The following is an 18190-nucleotide window of genomic DNA, read 5'->3' as shown; positions in this document are numbered from 1 at the left end:
GAAGTCGATTTGGTTTCATTGGTAATCTTTCCGTGTGAAGTTTATCAGAACGCTGGAGGGCCGCCCGGATTTCAACGCCAGGGCCAAAGTGTATTTCGCATCTCTGCTGACCGTAGCTCTTCACGGTAAACTGGAGTATTACACAGACATCATGAGGACGCTTCTGCTGGGGCTCATGGAGGATTACGTTCACAGCAAAAACCCTAAACTGCTGCTCCGCAGGTGAGACGCGTGTGACTTTAGATACTTACTGAGGCCAGAATGTTTCAAATTCGTAGTCTGCGATCTGATTGGCTGGTTTTACGCAACTTCTGGAAACCAGGATGAAAATGTTTTTTATTAGTTAGTCGGTAACAGTATTATTCTAGTTGTACTTATATACTTGTGTTATATGCCAATTTCAATTCATTTGTTTGTATAGTTACAATTAGTGCTGGGTAACGATTAATCACTATATTCATCCAAAATAAATGTTTTTGTTTATATAATATATGTATGTGTTCTGTATATATTTATTATGTATATATAAAGACATATATACAGAGACATATATATATAAAGACACACATACAGTATATATTTAGAAAATATTTAGATTTATAGTATATTTTGTATTATATAAAATGTATGTGTACTGTGTTTTATTATGTATATATAAATACACATAGAGTAATATTTTTAAAAATGTTTACACACACACACACATATATATATATATATAGAGAGAGAGAGAGAGAGAGAGAGATACATATACATGCATAGTATATTTTATATTATATAAACAGAACATATTTTTTTTAAATGTACACAAGCGTGTTTGCATTTTTACCTACATAATAAATATACACAGTACACAGACATATATTATGTAAACAAAATGTTATTTTGGATGCAATTAATTGAGATTAATCATTTGACAGCCCTAATATAAACATATTTAATATATAAACATAACATATTTTTGTTACATGTATGCATGTCTATATTATATGTATTATTTGTATCGGGTATTGTTTTTCATTATCATTGAGACATTTGATAGACTTTTCATAAAGAATCGTATCAACTTGTGCGCTGTGATTTTAGGGTGGAATAAAACCTAGGCATGTTTTGGGCATGTTTTCATGAGATTCACGCTTGTATTCGAGGCATAACTAGTTACTCGATTTCCCAAATGAAGATTATGAATTCCGTGGCATTGAATCATTTAAATATATTCATCATTTTAGTTTGAGGCAGTTAAAGACAAACAAACATCCTCAAGCACGAATGTGAGATGGATGCTTATTCATTCTGGATGGAGCGAGACACAGAACCGGACTCTTCCTGTTTGAGAGATTTCACATTCATCAACCTATAGATGTCGTGTAAACCAAAATCTGTGTCGCCAATAAAAAAACCCTTTGTTTCCCAAGGCACGTTCAAATCGTGTTCATGTGCTTGTTTGATTGTCATAGTTGGGTGCTGATGCTAATTATTGTTGTTTGTTATTGACTGAAATGAGTGTGGCAGTGTTGATTAAAGCAGTAGGCCACTGGAGGCCGTGCGGTACACTGATCTTAACACAGTTAAGGGCCCGTGTTGAAGCAGAAACCACTTCAGAGAACTGTAACGTACGGCCTCAAGTGGCTTGTTGTTTCATTAACAGCCAGAAACCCCAACATCCGTCTTCAATAAACAACTATGGCTATTATTAAAAATGATCATTGTATACAATTATTCCATCATGAAATCTAGTTCATTAGCCTGACTGTTAGCTGTTTAGTGACTTATCGTGTTATTATACTGTTTAACGGACGGATCAAATTGGATAAGTGCTTCAGATGTGATTTCATTAATAGAAAATAATAAGGTTTGCAGAGGACAAAGTGTTCATGTTTTAAAGCAGGCACTTGTAAACTATTAAACATTAAGTGTTTTAATACAAAAGTAAAATATAATACACATATCATTTTTTTTGTATTTAATGTTTTAAATCATTTTATTGTTATATATATATATATATATATATATATATATATATATATATATATATATATATATATATATATATAATTATTTAAATTAAAAAAATATTTAATAATTGCACATTTTTATATTTTTTTTTTTTGATTATTAGCTTTTTTAACGAGTAAACTAGTTAATTTTATTGTTGATTTATTAATGGTTTTAAATTGTTATTAATTTAATATAGATATAACACATTTTAAAACATGAAATTATTTATTTTTATATCTTAAGTTACAGTTTTGTCATTTCATTTATTCATCCACTTTATTAATTAAATATTCAATTTATTATCCAAACTCCAGTTTAATTTTAATAAATGTTACGTATTTAATAGTTTTTTTATTTTTAATTATTTTATGTAAAATTTTATTTAAATTTATTTTATCCAATCACATCCAAAATAAGTTTTTTATGTAACAAATATACACAGAACTTATATTATAATAACAAAAACTTTTATTTTGGATGCGATCCATTGCAAGTAATCAATTGACTTATGACTTAATTGTTAATTTTGTGTGTGTGTGTGTGTGTGTGTGTGTGCGCTTGCTTGCAGGTCTGAAACGGTGGTGGAAAGGATGCTGAGTAACTGGATGTCCATCTGTCTCTATCAGTACCTGAAGGTAAAATATCAAACATGACATACATTAATGAAGATTCACTCATATTTCATTTAACGATCAAGTCAAGTCTTGATCTGGAAGCTTCATCTTTCAGGAAGCATTACACACTTCACCTTAAGTTTCATATTTAATTAGATGGGTCTATTAGTATTTTAAGTTCTTGGTTTAGTTCTGTCCACGACATGTTTCAGTGAAGCTTTGATATTCATGAGTGTGACGGATGATGATGATGATGGTGATGGTGCTTAATGAAGCGCCTGTCCTTCATCTGCATGAATCAGCTCTCGAGTCTCTGACACACTCTGACTGTACACTCTTGAAAGCCTCAGGTGGAGCGAGGAGGTGTGTGTGTGTCTGGGAAATGAATGACAGTAGCGACGAGCTTGTTAAAGCTCTGCTGTTTGTTCAGGACAGCGCCGGAGAGCCGCTCTACAAACTCTTCAGGGCCATAAAGCACCAAATAGAAAAAGGGCCGGTGGATGCGCAGGTCAAGAAAGCCAAATACACGCTGAACGACACCGGCCTTCTCGGAGACGACGTGGAGTACATTGTTCTGGTATGCGATTTCATTTAGAGCTTTTCTGGAAGTCCTCAAAAGTCCTAACAAGACTTTCTTTTGCTGATGAAGATGGGACGTTTTTAGTTCTTTAGGGATTTTTTTGTGCTGCTGCAACAGAACAATGAGAATTCATATTGTATTGACTTATATTTTATATAAAAACATAACTAGTATACAGCAAATTCATAATAAATCAATTATATATTACACATAAGGTTAATACATTATAAATGTATTACAAATATATTGTAAATGTGTAATTTTTTATATACTACAAATATAATGTAAAAGAAAGACCCAGTATTTAAAAATAAAATCATACTTGTTATGGGGAAAAAGAGTTATCAGTGCATCCCTAATATATATTGTAATTAGTGCTGTCAAACAAATAATCATGATTAAGTCTTTATTTATATAATATATTTGACTGTACTGTGTATATTTATGTGTACACACATACAGGATATATTTAGAAAATTTTACATGTATACATTTGTATATTATATTGTCTTACAATTATATATTTTATATTTATATATTTGTTTGTGTGCGTATGTGCAAAAAAAACAAAACAAAAACTTTTATTTTGGATGCAATTAATCGTTTGACAGCACTAATTATAATACATGATATTTTACTACTTTTACTTACTCAAGATCTAAAAACACGCAGTTCTGTTTAGTTCAGATTAACCGAGCAGTACTTCCTGTTTCGTGCGGGCAGACGCTGCAGGTGCTGGTTCAGGGCGAGGGGCCGGACATCACCCCCGTAAAGGTGCTGAACTGTGACACCATCTCTCAGGTGAAGGAGAAGATCATCGAGCAGGTGTACAAAAACCTGCCGCACTCGCAGAGACCCAAAGTAGACAGCGTCACCCTCGGTGAGCGAGCGCCGCGCTTATCTGTTTATCGACGGATCGTGATCCGTACGGACCGGTCCCCGCAGATTAACCGTTACGTTCAACCACCACAAGAGTAAAGGACGAGCATTCTTTCCTGCCGATTTACACATTCAGACCATTCAGATAGTTAACACACCATCAGTATCAGGTCCGTGCGTATGCGTTTGCACTCAAAATGTGGAACGTGGCGACTGACCAATCAGAATCGAGTATTCCACAAAGCCGTGTAATAACAAAGATGAATCTGTATTTGTTTTTGTACTTATTTAGTAGATTTCTGCACCTGAATAATACCGTTACTGTTTTTATTATGCTGTAGGCTGTTCATCTACATTCTTGTTGTATTACCGACTAGTTAAGTAATCGAGTTAGTAGTTTCTGCTAGTGTATAGACAGCCTTAAAGTAAGCTCTTTAGCGGTAAATGGTTTATGTTATGTATGTATGATGTTGTCAACGGCTTCACCTTCTTCATCGTCATGTCTCTGGGTCTCTTCCACAGAATGGCGGCCCGGCTCCACGGGACAGATCCTGTCAGATCTAGATGTGACGTCACAGAAGGAGGGCCGGTGGAGGCGCATCAATACATTGGCGCATTACAACGTATGAGACACGAGTGTCATTTTTATTTTCTGTTGTTGTTCTCAAACATGACTTTGGTGTGGTTTCAGGTCCGTGACAACGCCACCGTGGTCCTTTCCAGAGTTCAGCACACGCAGCAGTCGTACGACCAGAACCACGATAACCATGAAGAGAGTGAGTGAAGTCCGCTTTCTTAACGCGACCCGTCACTCGCAGCGTCATTTATACTCTCTCTTCACCTGAACTCACAGGAAACGCCCTGCTGGAGGACGATAAAGTTTTTCACCTGGTGCGACCGGCCGATGAGCTGGATGAGATGAAATCTAAGAGAGGCAGTATAAAGGACAAATCCATGACCAAAGCCATCACTGAGATATATCTCACCCGACTGCTCTCCGTCAAGGTACTGAGATCTTCCCTCACCAACTCCACATTAACTTACATCATTTGTCTGTAAATTATGAATGGCGGGAGTTGGTATTATTAGGGTTATTAATTAAAAGTAAAATTAAAACCATAAAGAAAATTCTTGGCCGAAACTAAATAAATGTCATCTAAACTCAACTCAACTCAGATAAAATAAAATAACAAATAAATAACGTGTGTATTGATGTATTTATTATAAATTCCAGCTAGTGCTCAAGGCATTATTTCTATTTTTTATTTAAAGTGCTAATATTACAGAAATCAACAACAGAGTATATTTAGTATATCAATGATGCTAAATGGGATTGTGGTAATTTTTCATATATATATACATTTTTAATAACTTTTCGTGGTCTTGCTTAAATAATAAAAAAAAATAAAATAAAAAACATGTAGTTATTACATTATACTTAATTAAGATATTTTTCATTATTTTAAAATGATTAATTAAATAGAACATTTATGTCGGAAGCAACATTGCACAGATAGAAAACTGAGAGTGCCACTTAAAAAAAAGAAATAAATATGAATACATAAATATAAATGAAATTAATAAATATGCAATTCATTAATGAAAATGAAATGCATCTCAAATGGGTCACTGATTTTTTTTTTTTTTTTTAACATTACATTTACATTTACGATAAATTTAGTTATTTTTTTATTAATATATTGATCTTTTTTTAACTTGCCACTATATTAAGAAACAAAGGCTTAGAATATATAGAACATATCGTGAATCTGAACAAGTTATTATTGTGACATGAATGAACGTGTGTCTAAATAAACTTTTAGATAAAAAATATGATTTAATTAAAAAAATGTAATTATTTTAGCTATGTAAATTTTGTTGGAAGATCACACTGATGCATAATCAGTGGTGATGTATCCGATGTAGCACGATTCTCCAGCAGTATTTAATGCGGGACGCGTGTCATATAATTATTACAACCTCCATAAACCTCCAGGAACTGTGCTGAGCGCTGGCACGCTCTCTTAAGTCACGACGTGTAAATCTAATTCTGTTTGATTGGTTCGTCGCGTGTCCTTGTGTCAGAGGCCGCTCTGCGTAAATTGGGCGATTAGAGAGGCTAATTACCTCGCGAGTCTTTCACCTCGTACAGAAGTAATTCAGAGGCACGTAAAGCTGTCAGTGCCGACAGAAACAAAGCGTGCCGGAGATGAGGAGCGTGTAACTTCACCTGTCAGGCCGATCAGAGCCTGTCAGTGACCCAGCAGCCTGACGCCTGAACAAATCTCATGTTTTTTTCACATCTGTGTTTTGTTTCAGGGCTCAGGATGCATGACTTGCATCAAAGGTTTGCGAGCGTTTCTGTCACCCGAACCTCAAATAACGTCTGAAGTGCTTTAACGTTCATAAAAAAAATATATTTATCTCAGTTTAACAAAATGTATATAAATGGTTTAAATAAAAAAATAATTGTAATATAAATGATATTTTATTTGATGTATAATTGTGACCCTGGAGCGCGAAACCAATAGCAATAGCCAAAAATATAATGTATCAATTTTTCTTTTGTGTCGAAAATCATTAGGTTATTAAGTAAAGATCATATCCATTAAGATATTTTGTACATTTCCTACCATAAATATATCAAAATGTAATTTTTGATCATTAATGTGCGTCGATAAGAACTTAATTTGAAAGATTTTCTCAGACTATTGGACAAATATTGTCCTAAAATTTTGTTTAAAAAGTATATAATAAATGAGTGCTGTTAAATGATTAATCATGATTAATTACATCCAAAATATAATTTTTTTGTTTAAATAATGAGTGTGCGCTGTATTTATTTCTTATATATATCTACATACACACATGCTGCATATAATTTATAAATATTTACATGTATATACGTTGATATATTATATTTTATGTTATATAGAAATATATTTAAGCTATAAACATAACATTTTTCTCAAATATATACATGTGTTTGTTTTAAATATACATAAAAAATATACACAGTACACACGCATATTATATAAACTGAAACTTTTATGTTGAAAGCGATTAATCTAAAATAAATACATTGATTAAAAAAAAGGTGCATGGCATCAAACGTGTCAAATTTATGTATTGTGTATCTATGTATGTATAAATGCATGAATGAGTTTATGTATTTATTAGACACAACTGTTGCAAAAGAAACATTTTATGCGGGGGAAAAACCACCCCCCATCTCAAAGCGCTAAACTCTTAATTACCTTGTTTTTGTATCTGTGTGTGTTTTCAGGGAACGCTGCAGCAGTTCGTGGATGATTTCTTTCGCAGTGTGCTCTGTTCTGGCGCCGCCGTCCCGCCGGCAGTTAAATACTTTTTCGACTTCCTGGATGAGCAAGCCCTCAGACACGAGAACGTCGACGAGGAAACCATACACATCTGGAAGACCAACAGGTGCGAGCGAGCGCTAGTCGCAGCGGGCGTCTCTGCTCTCTGATTGTCTCTTCTCTCCGGAGAGCGCTCGGCATATGCTAATGCCAGCGCCGCATTCATTTATTCCGCCTGATGTGCTGCGCGGATGCGGCGTGATTGACAGCTGCCGCCGAGATGCGAGTAAATGCGACTAGCAATATCATCACTCCAGCAGCTTCTATTAAATATAAAACCGCTCTCAGCCAAACAAACACCTTAATTACGTCCCTGGTTAATTTAATTGTTCTGTTATTATACACCTTTTGTTTCTCCGCAGAGATGCGACTAGCCAATATATATTCCAGAAGCAGTCATCTGAATGAGGTTTTTTTTTTTTTAAAGCGGCTCACAGGAAACAAAAGCCGGAGCTGTTTAATAACCTGTTTGAAATTCCAGAGCCGTCTGTCCGTGTTCATGCTCCGACGGCGTGAGTATTGAGGGGCGGATTGAGTGAATTATTTGCTCCGTACCGAGTTTATGCTCCGACTGCAGGAGAGACTGGGTATAAAATGGATTAAGTACATACGGTAATTAGCTGTGTTTGCTAAGGAGAGCGTCTCCGTTGCTCTTCCCGAGGGTTGGAGATTTAAAACAAAACCCTGCCCGTGATTATTAAACTCTGGCACATAATGCGAGCCGCACCGTTTGACACCAACGACTCCTCTGTTACTTGACTCGGTCATTGTTTTTGACTGGAGAATGATAAAAAGGAGAAACGAACTCATGCGTTACATTGAAGCGGGGACCTGAGCCCTAGCAACCGCTGAGAAAAAAATAAAAAGTAAGATTATTATAGAATTTTGTACTGTTCTGCATTAAATAAATATCAGTGTATTCATTATCGGTATCGACTTGAAAAGGCAGTGACGTGCTATAATTTTTGTATAATCTTTTGTGTTAAATTGAGATATTTGTAACCGCCGAAAATGATTGCGGAAAAGAACATTAAATATTAGTATTAAGTATGATAGTATATGTATTTAATATGGAGGGCCAAATTACTTTACATTAAATAATTAAATGCTGAAATATATAAATAAATGGATGAATATATATATTTTTTTTATTCATGCATTTATTCATTTCATTTTATTTAGTTCCTCCACATTTATTATGACATGCCGACAACCATTAAGTAAATAAAAATGTATTAAAAAATAAATATAGTGGGTTTTTTTTAAACATTATATGCAACAAACCATTAAAATGGTGAGGAAAAGAACTTTAAATAAATGGTGGCTTTGAATAGTGTATAAATATTAGTGCTGTCACGAAATGTATCATTTTTGGTAATCCAGTAACTCTTGATTATTCTGACGATTAATCGAGTAATATATAATCAATAAAAACAGACCTAAGCTAACAATAGACTTGAGGCAATAATAATTTGTTTAAATAAAAAGATTGAGTAAGAAATCATTTTATAGGCATTTTAATAAACATGCAAAAAACTAAATAATTATAAATACATACTACGTTGTTTTATACCTTGTTTTTACACATTACAGAGTGATCTATTTATTTTTAATATCACTCGTACTGCACTCGTATAAATAAAGAACTGTGCTTTATTATTATGGTTTTAATATTTTGTGCGGCCTTATGAAATAATCTAATTTAGTTGTTGAATTTATCGTTTTTATTACTTTCCAAAGGCTGCCGAAGTGTTAAACGAAATTACGTTCTGGTGCAGGAAACCTTGACTATCATAAGTGAGATATTTCTTACATATTCACGAAGCCTCTTCTCTCCGCAGTCTGCCGTTGCGTTTCTGGGTGAACATACTGAAGAACCCTCACTTCATTTTCGACGTGCACGTGAGCGAGGTCGTGGACGCCTCTCTGTCTGTCATCGCTCAGACCTTCATGGACGCCTGCACGAAAACAGAGCACAAACTGAGTCGGGTAAGTGTTTAAGAATCGGTTATAAGCCAACACCTGAAACGCATCATTTATCGACTCTCTCTCTCTCTCTCTCTCTCTCTCTCTCTTCGTTGCCTGCAGGATTCTCCCAGCAACAAATTACTCTATGCAAAGGAGATCTCCACCTACAAAAGGATGGTAGACGAGTAAGTGCACCAATATTGCGCAGCCTCCAGCCGAACGCCCACAGACGGTTTACAGACCGCCTGATGCGTGTTGTGCACAAAAAACGCCGAGAACTTTCTCCACGTGATCTGATTGACTGGGTTTATGCGATACCTGGGAGTCAGAGCGACAGGTTTTAATCGGTCCTCCGGGGGAAAACGAGTTGCGTTTATGTTCCCAGGCGGATACGTTGAGCATTTCTTAGGTAGAACCGGCCTTTTTAAAAGTTTAAAGGCCTCAGATCAAAAGCTATTTATGATTATGTTTTGTTCGTGACACTTTAGCAAGTAAATAAGATACACGACAGTATTTTCTGTGCCTCAAATAAAAGTCAGCCAGAGACCCTCAGATCAATATATAAAGCAGCCTCTCGGTGTTGCTAGAATAATCTGCAGCTTGGATCGAACGTCTGTTGTGTTTCTCTACAGGTACTATAAAGGAATCCGACAGATGGTGTCAGTCAGCGACCAGGAAATGAACACGCATCTGGCTGAAGTGTCACGGGTGAGTGTGTGATGGGCTCTCTGTGATTTTAAGAGAAAATGAAAAGACTGGTGTTGATTTAGGTTTGTTTTTCAGGCACACACAGATAAACTGAACACACAAGTGGCTCTTCATCAGCTCTACCGGTACGCCAGCAAATACTACGATGGGGTGAGTGCGCGTGCACACACACACACACACACACACACACACACACACACACAGAGGTAACTGACATGAACAAGTGACAGCAGTGACACATACGAGTGTTTTAAACTTAAGACTTAAGCTTTTTATGATTTATTTTTTGTATCATTAATATGCATTTCATTTTACATTAATTGAGATGCTATACATTTAATTTGTCACACAGCGGGACATTTTAAATAATCAGCTAAAAGATGATTGAAAATGAAGGGGGGGCATCAAATAAATAGATGGACACACACAGATACAGATAGAGAGATAAGCAGATATATAGATACAGACAGACAGATATATAGATATGTAGATACAGATAGATAGACAGAAAGATATTTACACACATATGTACGTATAAGACAGAAAGTAGTGTGTGTACTGTCTGTGTCTCTGCAGATCATCATGTCTCTGGATGAAGATCCTGCTGCTCAGAGTAAACAGTTAACACTGAGACTGCAGCAGATCGCCGCAGCGCTGGAGAACAAAGTGACCAACCTCTAACCCTGTCGGAGAACGACGAACGAACGCTCCGTCTGTATTTAGCTCATCACTATAATCAGATGTTCAATTTCTTCCTGTGTAGAGACAAAGGTTTTAAGAATCGTATCCTATATTTTTTTTAATGTGCAGTCTTTATGCAGAAAGCTTTATAAGAGGAAAATAACTTTTTAAATAGACGGCCTTGTGTCAGTTGTTTTTCAAGCTTCTGTTTGTGTGAGTGCGTGCGTGCGTTTATGTGTATGTGTAAGCAAAAAGATGCCTATACTTTGACCAAAAGGGAGCTGCCCATGTCCCTGCTGTGTGTGTGAGCTGGCGGTGTGCCTACGCTGAGGTCACATCTGGTCTCGTCCAATCAAAAGCAGCTGAAGGTGACAGTCGGGATATGTTCGTAACAGCATACTAGCATACTGGTCTTTACTCTTTTACTAGCATCTCTAACACGCAGTCACATTTACCGTTGAGTTTTCACGGACAGATCCATGCTGAAACTTCAAGAGTACACTGCACTGGGTGCTATATCCCACAATGCAGTGCGTTCATCTTGACCTTCGTTTCATCTTTTTAACGTTTCTACACAAAATAGTGTGTACTGCAGTATGCTAGTATGTTATTCCAGACGTATCCATTTATATGATCAAATGGCTGTCTGTTTCATAACCACCTGTTTCAGTTCAGCCATATGGACTCACTAGTCGATCCACAGAAAACCAACACAGGCAATAATAAATCAAAAATGAGTTGTCATGAGGCATTTCTTTTTTTAACGCATGATGCTACCTGTGAAAAGTCCTTTTTTTTTGTTTTTGTTTTTGTGAAAGCTTTGCTACTGACTGAATTCATTACGTAAAGCACAAATTGTCAATGTACAGGACAGATTTTTGGCAGTTCCTAATATAAACGTGTATGCAGCCTGAAACAGGCTCTATGCAAGATTGCGTATGCTTTAGCGGTTCAGACTCGGTTTCAGCTTGCATAGACTGTGTTTCTGGCCTGAGACGGTTGAGCAAAGCTAACAGGACTGACTGAAAACTTCTCATCGGACTCTTTGCGGCTCTATTGGAAAGGGTTTAGATGTGTGATCTGGATCGTTAATGGCTTTATTTTGGCAGGGAGGATAATGACACACTAATTTGTTTGTTATTTGCCACTAAACAAGATGGTACTACAGCACTCAGCCAAAATTCTGCTCCTAGAGATGCTTTTATCTTTGGACGAAACCTTTTTTTTTTTTTTTTTTTTTTACAGCTACGTGACATTTGCAATTGATTGAGGGTCTTAAAGACGCCAAGAAAAGGCTTGGAGCTTTTTGTTTTGTGTTACTGGCTGGACAAAAAATCTAATCGCTAGTGCTAATCGGAGCAGGTGTGTATGATTTAGAGTCTCATTTTAGAGGGTATTGTGGACTTTTCATGCATATACACGGCCGTTCTCAAGCTGTTAAGGCTTACCAAAACTAAAATATTGTGATTATATTACTCAAAATTTTTAAAGAATAGTTTTCAATTTGAATATATTTTAAATGTAATTTATTCCTGTGATACTAAGCTGAATTTTCAGCATCATTACTTCAGTCATAAGTGTCACACGATCCTTCAGAAATCGTTCTAATGTGATGATTTGGTACTTAAGAAATATATATATATATATATATATATATATATATATATATATATATACTTTTTTTAAATTTTGAACGGTAGTGCATATGTTTACAAAAAGCAATAAGGTAGTAGAAAATCAAGGCTTTGTTAGGAGTTACTGTTCTACATAAATAATTTACTTTTCATCAGCCTCTTGCCAGAAAATGTAGTCCCTGACACGTAAATCAATTTATTTTGTCAGCATTTAAGAGTACACTAGCATACAGTCGTTAGCTGCAAAGCTAACAGACGCGAAATAAAAACCCACATAACTCCCAGCTGTACTTCGACAGGGTGTCTCTGTGAACGCGGCCTGCTGAACTCGAGTTTTTAGCGGCTCGGGGACTTTCACGGCCTTCTCTACGGAAGTGGCCTGATCTCGCTGGCCGTTGCTGATCTGAGAGCAGCGGTATCACGGCAGCAGATGGCCTGCGATGTCAGACGTTTGAGATCCCTCCGTTTCTGCCGTGAGTCGGGCAGAGCTGCTTGGCGTGAAGCGCTTTGGCACTGGCCGGCCTTCCCTCTCTCTCTTCCCGTCTGCTTTAATAAAACCAGCGGGAGCTGCGTTTGATCGTAACTGCATGCGTGATTCTGACTCCTTGCTATCCAATCTACCCTTGCCGATTACTTTGATTTTAAAGGGACAGTTCGCTTAAAAAATAAATGTGTATACATTGTTTTCTCGTCCTTATGTTGTTCCAAATATTGTACACAAAGAAAAGGGCTGGGTTGAAATGATGATTCCTCCATTTTGATACTTATTTTAAGTGAGAATCTTCATTAAATGCCAAGAATCGATCTTGACACTCGAACAAAACTTGACTAAACATGATTTGAATATTTGTAACACACTTCCTGTCCAATAAATCGCAATAATCCTTGTTACATTGGAAATGAAACTAAGTCTTAGCTTTCAAATTTCGAAAATGTAAAAAAATCTTTCAAATTCAATAAGAAATTGACTAAATAGATGCATAATCTTCCACTTCCACTAGGACGTAATAAACATGAAGGAACATAAGGTATGTTAAAAGATACAGTACAGCTTACCAAAATGCATTATGTGTCTCATGTAATAGCAGTCAGATTTCAACAACAGAAAGTCATCCATAAATAATGTCACTTAACTTCAATTTACCTCAGGAAAGCCATTCAGTGTCTGTAAACTGAACAGTTAGGAAGTAAAACATTTTTTATTTAACATTTAGTTCAATATATGTGCTATACTGCATACTTATTGTAATAGAAACCTCATTATTTAATGTACGTTTGAATAAATCCATCATGAAAATGAGCTTTTAGGACTAAAAACCCACAATTTTGGCCTAAATGTAAAAAAAAGTAATGTATTTACCATAAAAACTGCCTGATACAAATCAGTTGTCATTTTTTACATTTAAACTGCTTAACCCTTTAATATTATAGTGATTAACCACCTGACAGGTTTCCCTGCAGTATTAGCAGAATACGTTTTCTTTGAGAAAAGTTGATCTATAGATAGAAAAAGTATTTATCTATAGATAGATGGATCAAAATGAATCTAAGTCAATTACAGATCAGAACTGAATGGGTCTGCAAGCCAGTGAATCAAATCGAATGGTGAAATTTGTCTTTTTCTACAAAAATTCTGTCATAAAAGCCAAAAAGGACATATAAACAACTGAGAAATTCCTCCTTTTGTATACCACAGGAAAAACGAAGGCGTATGGGTTTGGAAGGACATGACAGCGAGTGAACAATTGCAATTTTTAGGACGATCTGTCCCTTTAAAGCACAAGCGCAGATGCAAGTCTCCGTAGTCGAGTGTAACACGCTTCGTTTAACGCCTTTATGTAGCCAAAACGTGCCTTAAGAAGTGTTAAATGTGACGGTGCGGTGTTGAAGACGTCAGGGTGGGTGGGGTTCCGCTAGTCGTTGGGGCGTGTAGAGGTCAGAGGTCGTGGCGTACGTGAAGTGTGGTGTTAGACATCAGTGAGTGCAGTATTCAGAGGTGTGCTGTAGCCAGAATATGCCAATATATTTGAACATGCTGTATGTATAGAGCAAACGCGCCGTTTTTAATATCTTTTGGGTGTTTGTGGTGAGTGTGTGTGTGCGTGTGCTTTTTAGGAGTTTTACCGCGTTGGGAAAAATGCTCGAGCTGAATAAATGTGTGGAGGAGAATGTCAAAACGTTCCCTCCGGACAGCTGCCATTACGTTTGGTCTTTATGCAAAACGAATTATTGATTAGCACAAATCTTTTTATTATTGTACCGACCCGAAATTGTGTTTCAATGGTGTGTATGAACAAACAATCTGTACACGACCTTTTCTTACTGCTGTGCAGTTAATATTTTATGTCCTAAAGAAAATATATGCCTTTGTATTAAAATGCAAATCTGTCTACACTGTTCTCCTGTGTGTTATGCTCTGAGAAAACTTGTTTGTTGTTGTCGACATATTTTTTTTATTTTTTTCCCTTTCCTTTGTGAATGTGCCGAGAGCAAAGTGTTGTGGGATTGCGGAGGACTACGAGTGCTTTTGTGGACTCTCCCGCCACAGGTCTAACATGCCGACTGATCCTTATATGAATAAATATACACGGTCATTTCTCAAGTGTTGGGTTTCGCCTCTTTTCTGGCCCCTGATCTGGAAGGTCTCTAATGAATCAGGTGCTGTAATGACGTTATATGTGACCTTCAATGATGAGATTTACATGGTTTCACTGTCATTTTGGTGTCAGCAGAGAAGTTCATGTCTTTCAAGAAGAGCTAAGATACACCAGGAAGATGCTTCAAGAACCATATTTTAAATAATCAAATATTAAATGCATATATATGTATACTGTGTGTATATATATATATATATATATATATATATATGTGTGTGTGTGTATTTATGTATGTATATATATATATATGTGTGTGTGTGTGTGTATGTATGTGTATGTGTATATATATATATAGGGTTAGGTTGTGTGTGTGTGTGTGTGTGTGTGTGTGTGTGTGTGTGTGTGTGTGTATGTATGTATACTGTATATATGTGTGTGTGTGTATGTATACTGTATATGTATGTGTGTGTGTGTATGTACATTTATGTATATATATACATAGTAAGTCTAAGTATAAATACTATATATATACACTGTATGTATATATATATATATATATATATATATATATATATATATATATATATATATATATATATATATATATAAAATAAGTCTGCACAATACAAACGAAAACATAACTTGCCAAACAGAAAATAAATCCAATTCAAAAAAAAAAATTCCCTAAAACAATGATAGTGTGACCGGAGGAACTCTAAATAAATGCACAGAACATAGAGCTCAATTAGCTATGATGTTAAATAAAAAGAGTATCATAAAAATGATCTATATAGACCCAAAACTATGTAAAAGGATTGAGTGTTTGGCTTTTAAATGCCTCTTAAATGTAATCCTATTTTTGCATAGTTTAGTTTGTCTGTAAATGAAGGTGAAATCTGAACATCTGCTTGCTTTGATTAGCTTCTAACAAGCGAATTTGAAAGGATACACAGCCTCTGACAGCAGTAACAAAAGATTTTTGTCAGTGCAACATAATAGTACATTTATTTTTGCAAAAAAAAGTGGTAATGCGATGTGGTAACTACCAATTGGGAGCAGCTTGTAGCAGCTAACAGTACAAGGAAAAACTGCAGCCAGTGTGATGCTCTGTTAACGGGAATTTCTCTTAGCCCCGCCCACAAAATAATTTTTTGTTTTATTTTTTAAACAAACGATTTTTGGTTGCTGTTTGGCTGAAAACTGCAGAAGCTTATTTTTCATCACAGAATAAAAAAAATAATTAAAAAATTCAATTTTTTTTCCTTCACAATTGCACATTTCTCAATTGTGAAGAATAAGTCTGAATTATGTAGAAAATATATGATCAAATTTAATCATATTTTTAATCTGATTTAAATACTGATTAATATTTTAATCAGTGGTGGAATTTTTATTAATTTGATGTTATTAGTAAAACTCCATTACTAAACCAGCATCCTTTGTTTATTTGGCCATTAAATTTTTTCCTTTTTGCTGCAGATATTTATAAAAAACATGCATATAGCCACCATACAACGGCTTCCGTATTTTATTTTTCCCATACTATGGACACCGGTGGCTACCGAAAAGAACATCGTACAGGACTGGGACAACTTGAGGGCAAGTAAAGAATGACAAATAGAATTTTTGGGTGAGCTATCCCTTTAAAATGGGTTGTTGAAGAAAAATTACAAATGCAAAAAACGATTCGTGCCAGAGAGCTGTGGAGGAAGTGTCAAAAAAAATCACCTGAAGTCCTGAGTCCAGCACAAATGGACCTGAAGAGTCAGTGCCAAACTGATACACTTTAATCAGATTATCAAAAATCTCCTCATGATTTACATCGCAGTCTCAAATCTAATCACAAGTCTCTCTTATTAGATTTCAGATGAAGTGAAGACAGTTTAAATATAAACCCTTCGCCCTTATACCTCTTGACTTATGTAAATGCGTAAAGTAAGCATTAGGAGTCTTCTGGGTAAACACAGGAAAGAGCCGGTCTGGATGTGTGGGACTCTCTCTTTCATAAGAGCTTCTGCTACCCATGATTCTATAACCGAATTAATCCGATCAGACCATGCGGCCCCCCTGCACGGGCGCTGAATTAACTTAGTCACGATTCCACGCAACCGGGCTTCAGCCTGAAAAAAACAGCACAGATTTTCCACACGCTGGGAAAATAAGAAGCTAGGGCCCTTTCATTCTCGCCGTGAGAGCCATCACTCAAGGAAAGCCCACTCTGGCAGGTGTTTGTGTTTGTATTCACCTGCAGTGGTGTCTCACCCTCAGATATTAATGAGATTTCTTCTGCTTCGCCTTAAAGGGAGACACGGGCCCTCACACGCCGCGCCGCACACACTTCAAGGATTCTCCTGTGGCTGCGGTCTGAGAAAAGCTCCGAAACCGAGAAAAAAAAAAGAAATTGTCGTGATTAATAATGTAGTGCTTGACCACAAACAGCTGTAGCTTGTGAACGCGTTCAAAGCATCTGCATATCTCACAGGAGCCAGAGGGAGAGTTTCAACCCGAATGGGGTTCCTCTCGCGTCCAGGTACATCTACTCTTCTCCAGCTTGTTAGAAAGTTCACTCCTTGCTTTGTTTTTCCCCTTCGGGCAAAATGAACCAGCCTTATCCGCTGACAGGAGACCAACTGCATCTGCATGTAAATGTAAAATTTCATGTGCTATTTAAAACTGTGTTATTACTAATGCATTCGGAGCCATTAACCGAAACAATACTACAAGAATCATACATAATTAACGGCTTGACTTGTTGCCTATGGGTTGAATCAAAAATTCAGTGTACTCAAAGTTTTATCTAGAAACAGTAACATAAACTCGAGTATGCACTGTCAGCAGTATCGGGAGTCACCTTGAGGGAAAGTAGTATAATGAGAAATGAAATATTAATAGGTAAAGAATGTGTATCACATACAGAAAATAAAATGTATGAATGTAAACATACTCGTACGTTAACGCAAACCTCGAGCCCTCCTATGAGAAACAAACGCTTGAATATTCACGGTGACGCCGCTAGTGGACGCTTTTAGTATCCGGAAATATTTGTACGTCACCACACAGCCTGCAAATATGATCCAATGAGGTGACCGAGAGAGCGGACACGTGTTTCTGGGTTTGCCAATGAATGCGCATTTGTTTGAGTTTCATCCAA

The 18190-nt window shown here is 36.2% G+C and overlaps 1 protein-coding gene and 1 long non-coding RNA gene across 6 annotated transcripts in view; one reads left to right on the top strand and one right to left on the bottom strand.

The window, feature by feature from the left end:
- plxnb2b (plexin b2b) overlaps window positions 1-12382 on the top strand; it is a 148832-nt gene extending 136450 nt beyond the window's left edge. For all 4 annotated transcript variants that reach the window (XM_043227476.1, XM_043227475.1, XM_043227474.1 and 1 more), the window contains 13 exons: window positions 41-222; window positions 2567-2633; window positions 3043-3189; window positions 3916-4072; window positions 4594-4694; window positions 4763-4847; window positions 4925-5076; window positions 7358-7518; window positions 9293-9440; window positions 9540-9604; window positions 10052-10127; window positions 10203-10277; window positions 10704-12382. In XM_043227476.1, the coding sequence (XP_043083411.1) occupies window positions 41-222; window positions 2567-2633; window positions 3043-3189; window positions 3916-4072; window positions 4594-4694; window positions 4763-4847; window positions 4925-5076; window positions 7358-7518; window positions 9293-9440; window positions 9540-9604; window positions 10052-10127; window positions 10203-10277; window positions 10704-10808 (1521 nt within the window). In that variant the 3' untranslated portion in view covers window positions 10809-12382. The remainder of the gene's footprint in view (window positions 1-40; window positions 223-2566; window positions 2634-3042; window positions 3190-3915; window positions 4073-4593; window positions 4695-4762; window positions 4848-4924; window positions 5077-7357; window positions 7519-9292; window positions 9441-9539; window positions 9605-10051; window positions 10128-10202; window positions 10278-10703) is intronic.
- Window positions 7525-18063, bottom strand: LOC122330456. 2 transcript variants are annotated; one of them, XR_006248014.1, is made up of 4 exons: window positions 17984-18063; window positions 17302-17675; window positions 9265-9409; window positions 7525-8299 (listed from the first exon to the last, which is right to left on the bottom strand). It is a non-coding gene; the product is annotated as an uncharacterized LOC122330456 (long non-coding RNA). The 2 variants fall into 2 exon arrangements; XR_006248015.1 differs by having other exon boundaries at window positions 17990-18044.
- Window positions 18064-18190: the final 127 nt, after the last annotated feature.

The sequence above is a fragment of the Puntigrus tetrazona genome, chromosome 25, assembly GCF_018831695.1.
Source record: "Puntigrus tetrazona isolate hp1 chromosome 25, ASM1883169v1, whole genome shotgun sequence".
Lineage (NCBI taxonomy): Eukaryota > Metazoa > Chordata > Actinopteri > Cypriniformes > Cyprinidae > Puntigrus > Puntigrus tetrazona.
This window is presented reverse-complemented; position numbering and strand designations above follow the sequence as displayed.